Source organism: Bombina bombina, chromosome 1 (genome assembly GCF_027579735.1).
Source record: "Bombina bombina isolate aBomBom1 chromosome 1, aBomBom1.pri, whole genome shotgun sequence".
NCBI classification, from domain to species: domain Eukaryota; kingdom Metazoa; phylum Chordata; class Amphibia; order Anura; family Bombinatoridae; genus Bombina; species Bombina bombina.
In genome coordinates, this window is record NC_069499.1 from 917,888,987 (window position 1) to 917,901,231 (window position 12,245).

At 42.0% G+C, this 12,245-nt stretch overlaps 1 protein-coding gene across 3 annotated transcripts in view; it reads right to left on the minus strand.

Annotated features, from left to right (window-relative positions):
• The window catches only part of PIEZO1 (piezo type mechanosensitive ion channel component 1), a 627,492-nt gene that overhangs the window by 257,235 nt on the left and 358,012 nt on the right, over positions 1-12,245 (minus strand). For all 3 annotated transcript variants that reach the window (XM_053706596.1, XM_053705806.1, XM_053707404.1), the window contains one exon: positions 3,889-4,102. In XM_053706596.1, the coding sequence (XP_053562571.1) occupies positions 3,889-4,102 (214 nt within the window). The remainder of the gene's footprint in view (positions 1-3,888; positions 4,103-12,245) is intronic.

Genomic DNA, 12,245 nt, shown 5'->3' on the forward strand with positions numbered 1-12,245 from the left:
CACAAGAAGGAGATTCAGTACACCAGGAAAAAAACGAAGAGCTCAAACCAACACTATCGTCTAAAATACAGGGTCACAAAAAACAAAAGCTCAAACAAACTTATAAAATCTCAAAAACGAACATGCTCCTTAGGGAGCAACTAGCATTAAATTTGAGTGAAAACAAGCCCAATGCAAACCGAACAACTGGTGAAGTAGCCAAGCAAACATCAAAGATCCAAGAATGACCCTGGACTCACAGACCTACCAGTCCCTCTTCAGAAACTCCTGAACACTAGAGAAATAGATGCAGAGTCAACACTCCACACTAAGAAGATAACACAATGTATCAGTGCACAAATCAGAAACAGGCCAGCCGACCTAAAAGAGAAAAATATGCAGGTAGAGAACATCTCTCAACCATTTAACCTCCAGGCAGTTAACTGCAGAGTATCAAGATCGTGATAAAAGAATGGGCCATGAGACAACAAATCCTGGCAAGGAGGCAGTCGCCAGGGAGGAGCAGTTGACATTCTCACTAAGTCAGCATACCAAAACCTACGTGGCCGCGTAAGAGCAATTTAAAATAGTTGAAATTCCCTCCATTTTTATCCCAGCTACCACTCGGAGAAGAACAATAGGAGGAAACAGATAAACCAAGTTGTAGCTTCATGGAATCACAAGCGCACCCACTAGCTCCACCTTAGGATCCCTAGTTCTAGCGCCATACCTCGGAAGCTTGGCAACTGAATCGGGAAGCTATCTATGTCCGGAACAAACCACCTATGGGTTTTTCCAGGAACACCTCCTGATTTAAAGACCATACCTCTGAATGGAGAGTTTGCTTATTCAACAAATCTACTACATACCCTGGTATGTGCAAAGCCGAAAGTTGACCATAAGATCTTCCATGCAACGAAAGAGAGCCATCCTACTTACGGGATCCTCTGGAAACCTAGATAATTGGAAATTATTTCTTGGGGGAGGTGATTTAAAACAGATTCTGTGACCCTGATGGATAATGTCCAACACCCAGGGGTCCCAAACTCGCAATGCCCAATCCTTTTGATACAATGAAAGACTGCTCCCCTACGCGGCTTTACTCCAAGCCGGAGCAACCCTCTCATGCTGACTATCAGCCTCAGGACTACTTTCCAAGCTACCCGGCCTCGTAGCGCTGCCAGGAGACCCTCTAGATGTCCTTTGAGATACAGACTGATGCGCGTCCGCCCACCTCTTCTCAAATCTACCTCCTGGTCCCTGACCAAGATAAACCCCACTGCTAACCTTGACTGCGGCGATGGGACAGCTCAATATCTGACCAAACCCAGCACTGTCCCTGATAGGCAAGGATAAAAGAACAGACTCAGGTGCGTTATTCCCTGATTGTGATATAAGCCACAGAGCTCGTTGAGCCAAGGCCACAACACCGGAGTTTCTTGCCTTGTTGAGAAAAATTTGCAAGATAGCTTCCCTGACATAATCATTAGCTAACTCCAGAAAGCAGAATTGTCAGTTGTGGCTTCTGTTGCCACACTCAGAATACTTTTCTCTAGTTGGTAACCTATCTCCCCAAAGCAAGTCCCTGGTATCTAGCTATTAGTTAGCGCATCTGACACATCCGCCCAGATACGGGCCATAAGGTCGTTGACAAACTGACTCATCCCAACCGGTGTTGAGTCTCTCCATACCAAACCCTGGAGTAACCAAGGTCCCATGCTCAGGCTGCAGGATAGGTATATACCTCCCTTTTGAGGTCTGAGGAATCCTAGTAGGATCTACTATAGATGATGTACTTGGGGCCTCAACCGAGGTCTGACAACTTGGGTCTCTTGAGTATGATATCAGTAAAGGCAGGAAGATCAGAGTTGTGTCATCTGGTTTACAGGGACTATGCTACAGAGTAAATATTTATTATTGGGAATAGAACCCACTGAAGAAGGTTCCACTAGACTCTCCATGGAGTCATCCATTTATATCTAGTCAGATAATGTGAATAGCACAGTGGGATAATTGGTCCCAACAAACAACTGCCACCTTGAAAGCCCAGTTTAGCTGCATCTTACCACCTCCGGACCAACTCTCTCACCGGACTATTGTGCAGCAAATCTGGAGCAGGAATGACGCGAAAATGCGCCCACAGAGGGGAGCAATGTCTCCGCCCACCAGCCCAGACAGCCTGTATCAGATGAAGCCTGCGGTCTGAATTAACCCCATAGGCCACAAGGAACCGCCTGTATGACAAATCGGGATGACCGGGTAACCAGCAATGAGTGTGGCCCCTAAACGCTCACCTAGTCGCAACTATATTCAGGTCTTATAAACACGGATAAAAGCTTGTCATAGTCCTGCATACCAACGTGCCAAAGCACATCTCCTTCCCTCCTGGTACTCCGATGACCCGGTGACAAACAGCCATCTGTCAAAGAGGGTTATGAAAACGCAATGCAGGGACAAGACTTACACCTCCTTTTTATTAGACAAAATGACAGAGGGGACAACTTACCAGTAGTAAGTCTGTAATTTAGTATGAAATACACAGCATTAGCAGGCAGGAGATAAATTAGACTGGAAATAGGCATGAGAAACCCAGAGTCTACCAGTAATATATACACCAATACTCTATTGAGATTTATATTGATATATAATCCCCGGTTCTCCTGAGCCAATCCATAATAAACTTATTTTTGTTGTTACAGAGCACCTCTCTACCTACCTATATGATACGAGGCAAAGAACTACTAGGGTAGTGGAAGTGGGAGGGGTATGTATAGTCTTTTATAGGGTATCTTTACCTCCTCCTGGTGGCCAGGAATAGTATTTCCCATAGGTTATGAATATTCTTGTGGACTCACTGCCAATAGAAGGAAATCAGTTTTACAGTACACTGTCCCTTTAAGGGGCTTTTCATGGGAACAGTCAGGATTTTTCACCTACACTTAACTCAGAAAGGGGGATTATAAAGACCACCCTTGTGAAACATCTTTTCTCACAGTCATGTCTCACTTTATAATATTTTCTAAATGTAACAGAAAAATATATATGTATTTTGTAAAAAATAAAATAAAAAATAACAGGGTATAACTTTACACAAAGTTGATATATTTATAGATTAGAGGAATGGAGGATTATGATTGTTAACTCCATGAATTACTAAATGCAGCATGCTCAGTTACTATGGTAAAGGGGAGTCAAGTATTCCTTGCACCACATATTCAATTTGGTATGTATTTTGTATTAATAGATAACAGTTATAACTATTGTCCTAAAGCCTTTTGTTAAACGCATACATATACACACACACACACTCAAATATATACACACCAAACCAAACACCACATAGCCACAATTGTAAGTACTATCACAATCTGCATACAGCTAATGTGCACCACCAGATGCAGTGTGTAATTAAAATTCATGACATGGTATATTACACACTACACAAGAAAGTGAGAACAAACTCTGAAAACTACTATTGCTATATAAAAATACATTTATAAGAGATGTGTTGAATAATAGCAGCTAATCACATGCTCAGTGTATTAGGTCACATGCAAATTAGACAGGATTATGTAATGATACTTGAAAATATACAGGCTAAGTCATGTCTATAAACCACAGGGAACATGGATCCTGTTATTTAACAAGTTTGTAAAACTGTTTTCTGACAGTATAAAGAGGGGAGTGAGCATCTGTGTTGTCTGTTGGGGCAAGATAATTAGCACCCAGATAGAGTTGTCAACTTTGATGGAAAAATGCCAGTTGTAGTAAATTGTATAATTATGTAACATCAGCCAGAAATGATAATCAAGGGCGTATTTTGACCTAGGTCAACCAGACATGTGCCTAGAGTTCAACTTCTTAACAGATATGCCGCAAAAACAGAACTGAATATTGCCAGGTACATACCTCGCCCAAAGGTGCTGAGGAGGGAAGACATGTTGGACGAACTGGGTCTGGTAACTATAGAGACAGATCAAATGTCCCCCAGCGAAGAAACCAATCATGACACACAGGGTGTTGAAGCCAAGACGGCTCATGGGAAAGTGGCAAGCCCACCATGTGCAGAGACCAACGAAGACCAGGTAATAGGCGGCAGAGAAGGCCGAAGGAACAGTGATACCTAAAGCAAGCAAAGGGGAGATACCAAAAAAATAAGGGTAGAGGGACTGAAAAAAACCCATCCAAATAGCACCTTGCTTGATTAGTTAAAACATTGTTTAAAGCTACACAGTCATATTGGTTTTGTATTCACTTTTAATCAGTTTTGAATAGAAGCATTTTTACAATACACATTTTATTAGTAAGAACTAGTAAAGAACTAGTAAAAGCTATCGCTTTAACAGGACAAAACAATGTGCTCAATTACATCTGCAGTAAAATACGTAGTCTGTTTAGATAAATGGTGGCAGTTTGCATAGTCAGTCTGCATCTTCACCAATGTGACACACGCCACTAAACAATGATAACTTTTACTAAAGGCACAAGTCTATAGCAAAAATGCAAGTTTTTTTTAGTAAGCATTTTCTTTTGTACTTTGGGTGCTGAAATAATGAAGCTAGCTTATCAAGCTAAAGGTAAGTGTACTTCGTTCCTTTGAAACAAACAAACAATAACACAGTGTTAACAAGTGTTCTAATAAGGATTGTTTGTGTTATTTGCATTATGCCTTCTATGTGCCCTTTAAAATGACAGCAACTTGGCAAACCAAGAAAAGTTCTGACTCAAATAGGAAAGATTGAACAAGACATACAAGTTTTTGCATGCACTCTGACATACACTAATGTTACATCACTGCAGTATTCTCTTTAGAAAAAAACATAATTTATTCTTACCTGTTAAATTTCTTTCTTTCATGGTGATGAGAGTCCACAAGCCGTAACAGTTGGAATTAAGTTCCCTCCACCAGGAGGAAGGCAAAAATGTACCCAACATATCAAGAGCTTTAATCCCTCCCACCTCTTGCTTCCCCTACATCTAATATATTGCCAAGCAAGGAGAACAAACAAAAAAGCAGGAAGAACAAAGCAGGGTAATTAGGTGCATGCCAGAACCGTCTGATAAATTGGGTGGGTCTCCAGGACTCTCACTACCATGAAAGAAATACATTTATCAGGTTAGAATAAATTATGTTTTCTTTCAAAAGGTCCACAAGCCATAACAGTTGGATTTTCAATACCTAAGCCATGGAGTCTACTGTAACATGAAAAATAGGGTGAACCAAAAACTGGGCAGGCACATCATTAACCAGATATTGCTGCCTAGAGTACCTTCCTGTCAATCTGCTGTTTTGGATATATTTTTAGAAGAGTTGTTTTACAACTACAGTTAAACTTCCCTTTAATGTTGTTTTACAAAACAGTTAATCTTCCCTTGCTTGTCTGTATGGCGGCGCTGTCCTCCTGGGAATACTGGTCTGGTAGTCACTGAGTCTTCCACAAATTCACCCATGGTTAGGCTTCACCTCAGAATAGAAAGACCAGGAATAGCGTAATACAGTTGGACCAAAGGAACGCAAAGATTGGAGAGTACTCACAGGTATACACAAACAGGAGTTCTTTTATTCAATAAAACAGGATCAAACAAATCTTGTAGAATACAGTTTTAATAAAATACTTTAAAAAAGCTATTACAATAAGTAATGTGCTTGACCGGTTGCAGTAGATAAACTGCATTTCTCAAGAGCAATAAAACCACAAATAAATGAGCTGAGTTATTTATGGTTTTATTGCTCTTGAAAAAGGCAGTATTTTATTTAACTGGATTCTAATAAGAGTCACTTAAGGACCCCTGGACCTGGAACAGTACTTGGGGAGTTTGGGGTTCAAACAAAATGCCATCATGTCTATCTCCAGTCTCCCCCTGCGAGCTACAATTTGGTTGAATACATACTGACTGACAGACCACTCACATGAATGAAATGTCTGGCGTCTGAGGAAGTCCGCCTCCCAATTGTTGAGTTCCGGGATGTGGATGCCCAAAGAAGAATACGAGAAACCTCCTTCCTTTGCCAGAGAACTCTTGGTTCCACCTTGATGATTTATGTACGCAACTGCTGTTATGTTGTCTGACTGAAATCTCAGATAAGTCTTGTTCTTGAGGCTAACTCTGAAGAGCCCGAAAGATTGTACAAAGTTTTAATACATTTATTGGCAACCTCGCCTACTGAGGTAAGCAAACTCCCTGCATTTTCAGGCTCCCCCAGACGGCCCTCCATCCTGAGGAGCTGGCGTCTGTGCTAATCACTATCCAGGATGGACGAAGAAAAGGCGCAACCTTAATTATAGAGTTGTGAGACATCCATCCAGACAGATTGACTGAGACAAGTCTGAAGAATCTCCATTCCATTGACAGGGCATGGCAAGTTGAAGAGGACAAAAATGAAACTTTGCAAATAGGATGGCATCAAAAGCTGCTACCATTACCCCTATAACTTCCATGCACTGAGCAATCGTCGGCAATGCGGACACCACATCTGTCAGGGAAAGATGCATAGAAACCGAGTCTATGGCCACTCCTAGGAACATCACCATGGTGTTTGGAGATAAACTTTTTGGGAGATTAATGTTTCCCCCTTGTTCATTCAAAAGCTGAACCACAGACTCTGCGTGCTGAGAAGTCATAAGAAAAGAAGGAGTTTGAATGAAAATGTCGTCCAAATAAGGAGTAAATCCCTTTCACTCCTATGGTTGACAAATGAGCTCTCAAGACCTTGGTGAAAATCCGTGGAGCCATCGCCAAACCAAAGGTAAGATACACAAACCGATAATGTTTATCCTGAACTTGAGAAACTTGTAATGTTCCCTGTGAATAGGAATATGCAGATAGGCTTCCTTCAAATCTATTGTGGTCATGTATTGACCTCTTTGGATCAACGGCAGGATTGTGCGAATTGTCTCCATTTTGAAGGTAAGGACACTCGGACATTAGTTGAGAAATTTCAAATCCAGAATTGGCCTGAAAGTGCATTCCTTCTTTGATACTATGAAAAGATATGAATAAGTACCCTAGACGATATTCCTTGTTTGGAACCGGCACAATCACATTGAAGTGTTCACTGGATTTTTGGAAACATGAGACAGAAGGAACCTTCCTCGAGGAGGCCTGAATTTGAAACCTATTCTGTAACCCTCTGAGATTATGTTTAATACCCAAGGATCCTGAACAGACACGACACAGACGACTGCTGAAACAGGCTCAGACCGCCTATCCTGGACAAGGATGCTCCTTTACCTCCTATCACCATGGATATAATGGAGTCCAGGCCTCAACCAAATAAAGACTTGCCTTTGAAGGCAAGATGCAGCTCTCTACTTTTTGATACCATATAGGCCAACTAGGACTTTAGCCATTATGCTGTGCGGGCAAGAACCGCTAAGCCCACGTTCTTGGCATTTAATCAGACAATATCCATAATTGCCTTGCAAATGAAATAATTTGCTAATTTGATCACCCTTTAACAGTTCAGAATCTCTTCTAGAGAGGTGTCATCATTGACTAACTCTGAAACTGAATCACACCACAAGGTGACCGCCTCTGCCACACAGGTAACGCTCACAGCTGCTTTAAATAGAAACCCAACTTGTAAGAATGACTTCCTATGGTAAGCCTTCAGCTTCCAATCCATTGGGGTCCTTGAAAGATGTGCTGTCCACAAAAAGAATGGTAGTCCTCTTTGCAAGAGTAGAAAAAGCTCCATCTACCTTAGGTAAATTATACTCATACAACTCATAATGTGTGCGAAAGGCAGTCTTCCATTCATCTCCTTGACGTATTCTGATAAGATTGTAAGAACCCCAAGGTTAAGCTTTGTATAAATTGTAGCTCCCTGCAATATTTCTATTAATTAATTCTGGAATTAAGGGCAGTGGATATCTGTTTTTATTGTTCATTTATTTTATTCCCTGTAATCAATAAAACAACAAACATGGCAGCACCTGCTGGAGAGGTGGATAGACTTATGAAGCCCTTTCTTAAATTGTCATCTAAGTATTCATTTAAGTGTTGTAATTAATTTTCTGATAATGGGTAAAAACGACCAAATAGTATAGATGACCCGGGTAATAAATCAATGGGGAAATCATAGGGTCTATGTGGAGGGAGTGAGTCTGCCTCTTTTTTGTCAAACACATCAATAAATTCTGAATAATGAGCTGGTAAGGTGGAGTAATTTACTTGAAGCAGGGGGATATGGGAAAAGCAAGTATTAGTGCAATAATCAGATTGGAATTTAACTTTAGATAAATCCCAGTAAATAGTGGGATTATGAAGCTTTAGCCAAGAAATGCCAAGTACTAAGGACGCAAAGTTAACCCCTCCGCAGTTGGTACAACACCATTCCCAGCGCCCTGCCAGCTGCTAAGGCACACCACCCAGTCAATGGCTCCAGACACCCAAAAAATCAATGTGTAAAATGAATACCTAACCACAGAAGTAAAGGCACACAGCTTGTACTCAGTAAACAATAAAGAACCTTGGAGATTAACACTATACTGTCCAAGAGCAGAATTACTGTGTGTGATATTTCTCAATCTCAATCTTTACACAATAATGTCCCAGAAATATAAGTCCCCTTTGCCATCAAGTTCCCCCTGTGGTACAGTTTTGGGCTGTGAGTGATAGAAAATAAAATATAATTACCTATCCACTTACTCGCCTAATGAATTCACCTGTGTCCAGCAGTAAAGATGGATTATATGGATTCTATCCAGGATTCTAACTCAGGGGTCACTTGGACTCCCTGCGGGAGGCTGGTAAAAAACTCCCACAAAAGAATATATTTCACCAACCATGGTACCCATTCTCACCTCTCTGCCCTATTCTCGGTCCTGTAAGGGGGATGATGGGCCTCACAGCATTTTGAGAACCCCTTTTCAGCAGAATATTTCAGGCACAGCATCATTCGCCTCTTCTCCCGTGAAGGCAAGAATTAAGACTGAGGAGAAGCAGGAGGTGGGAAGGATTAAAGTTCTTGATGTGTTGGGTACATTTTTGCCTGCCTCCTGGTGGAGGAAGCTTAATCCCAACTGTTATGGATCATGGACTCTCTCCCCCTTATGAAAGAAAAATGACAACATTTTAAAATGAATGATTAACATTAATGGGTCTACAGTTCTATCATACTTACAGAAGACCAACAAATAAACATCCTAAAATATTTTTTTCACTATTCAAGAAAAGATTAGATTTAAACTGTTTGAATTTATATTGAAATTATCTGAAAAGGTTTATTTCTGCGCAACCTACTTCTTTATAAATGCTATGAGGGACGTTTCCCACAGCTGTGTTAGTAGTCAAGGATTTTTTTTCATTAAAAATTACTTTCACGTCTATTTAAATTAAATTAACAATGTATAAAGTTATGTGCTAACCCTTTGAAGAGTTATATTTTATTAATCAAAATATCTATAAAAAACAGAATTTATGCTTACCTGATAAATTACTTTCTCCAACGGTGTGTCCGGTCCACGGCGTCATCCTTACTTGAGGGAATATCTCTTCCCCAACAGGAAATGGCAAAGAGTCCCAGCAAAGCTGGCCATATAGTCCCTCCTAGGCTCCGCCCACCCCAGTCATTCGACCGACGGACAGGAGGAAAAAATAGGAGAAACCATATGGTACCGTGGTGACTGTAGTTAGAGAAAATAATTCATCAGACCTGATTAAAAAAAACCAGGGCGGGCCGTGGACCGGACACACCGTTGGAGAAAGTAATTTATCAGGTAAGCATAAATTCTGTTTTCTCCAACATTGGTGTGTCCGGTCCACGGCGTCATCCTTACTTGTGGGAACCAATACCAAAGCTTTAGGACACGGATGAAGGGAGGGAGAAAATCAGGTTAACTAAACGGAAGGCACCATGGCTTGCAAAACCTTTCTCCCAAAAATAACCTCCGAAGAAGCAAAAGTATCAAATTTGTAAAATTTGGCAAAAGTGTGCAGTGAAGACCAAGTCGCTGCCTTACATATCTGATCAACAGAAGCCTCGTTCTTGAAGGCCCATGTGGAAGCCACAGCCCTAGTGGAGTGAGCTGTGATTCTTTCAGGAGGCTGCCGTCCGGCAGTCTCGTAAGCCAATCGGATGATGCTTTTAAGCCAAAAGGAAAGAGAGGTAGAAGTCGCTTTTTGACCTCTCCTTTTACCAGAATAGACGTCAAACAGAGAAGATGTTTGTCTGAAATCTTTTGTAGCTTCTAAATAGAATTTTAGAGCACGGACTACGTCCAAATTGTGTAACAAACGTTCCTTCTTTGAAACTGGATTCGGACACAAAGAAGGTACAACTATCTCCTGGTTAATATTTTTGTTAGAAACAACCTTTGGAAGAAAACCAGGCTTAGTACGCAAAACCACCTTATCTGCATGGAACACCAGATAGGGCGGAGAACACTGCAGAGCAGATAACTCTGAAACTCTTCTAGCAGAAGAAATAGCAACCAAAAACAAAACTTTCCAAGATAACAACTTAATATCTATGGAATGTAGAGGTTCAAACGGAACCCCTTGAAGAACTGAAAGAACTAGATTTAAACTCCAGGGAGGAGTCAAAGGTCTGTAAACAGGCTTGATCCTAACCAGAGCCTGAACAAATGCTTGAACATCTGGCACAGCTGCCAGTCGTTTGTGTAGTAAGACAGATAAAGCAGAAATCTGTCCCTTTAGAGAACTCGCAGATAATCCTTTATCCAAACCTTCTTGCAGAAAGGAAAGAATCTTAGGAATTTTTATCTTATTCCATGGGAATCCCTTGGATTCACACCAGCAGATATATCTTTTCCATATTTTATGGTAAATCTTTCTAGTTACCGGTTTTCTGGCCTGAACCAGAGTATCTATCACAGAATCTGAAAACCCACGCTTTGATAGAAACAAGCGTTCAATCTCCAAGCCGTCAGCTGGAGGGAGACCAGATTTGGATGCTCGATTGGACCCTGAACAAGAAGGTCCTGTCTCAAAGGTAGCTTCCATGGTGGAACCGATGACATATTCACCAGGTCTGCATACCAAGTCCTGCGTGGCCACGCAGGAGCTATCAAGATCACCGAGGCCCTCTCCTGTTTGATCCTGGCTACCAGCCTGGGAATGAGAGGAAACGGTGGAAACACATAAGCTAGGTTGAAGGTCCAAGGTGCTACTAGTGCATCCACTAGAGTCGCTTGGGATCCCTGGATCTGGACCCGTAGCAAGGAACCTTGAAGTTCTGACGAGACGCCATCAGATCCATGTCTGGAATGCCCCATAATTGAGTCAACTGGGCAAAGATCTCCGGGTGGAGTTCCCACTCCCCCGGATGGAATGTCTGACGACTCAGATAATCCGCTTCCCAGTTTTCCACACCTGGGATGTGGATCGCAGATAGATGGCAGGAGTGATCCTCCGCCCGTTGTATTATTTTGGTCACTTCTTTCATCGCCAGGGAACTCCTTGTTCCCCCTGATGATTGATATACGCAACAGTCGTCATGTTGTCTGATTGGAATCTTATGAATCTGGCCTTTGCAAGCTGAGGCCAAGCCCTGAGAACATTGAATATCGCTCTTAGTTCCAGAATGTTTATCGGGAGAAGAGACTCTTCCCGAGACCATAGTCCCTGAGCTTTCAGGGATTCCCAGACCGCGCCCCAGCCCACTAGACTGGCATCGGTCGTGACAATGACCCACTCTGGTCTGCGGAAGCTCATTCCCTGGGATAGGTGGCCCAGGGTTAGCCACCAACGGAGTGAATCTCTTTCACTGGAGACAAGTCTGTATAGTCCCCATTCCACTGTTTCAGCATGCACAGTTGTAATGGTCTTAGATGAATTCGCGCAAAAGGAACTATGTCCATTGCTGCAACCATCAACCCTACTACTTCCATGTACTGAGCTATGGAAGGACGTGGAACAGAATGAAGAACTTGACAAGCGCTTAGAAGTTTTGACTTTCTGACATCTGTCAGAAAAATCCTCATTTCTAAGGAATCTATTATTGTTCCCAAGAAGGGAACTCTTGTTGACGGAGACAGAGAACTTTTTTCTATGTTCACCTTCCATCCGTGAGATCTGAGAAAGGCCAGAACGATGTCTGTATGAGCCTTTGCTTTTGAAAGGGACGACGCTTGTATTAGAATGTCGTCCAAGTATGGTACTACTGCAATGCCCCTCGGTCTTAGAACCGCTAGAAGGGACCCGAGTACCTTTGTGAAAATCCTTGGAGCAGTGGCTAATCCGAATGGGAGGGCCACAAACTGGAAATGTTTGTCCAGAAAGGCGAACCTTAGGAACTGATG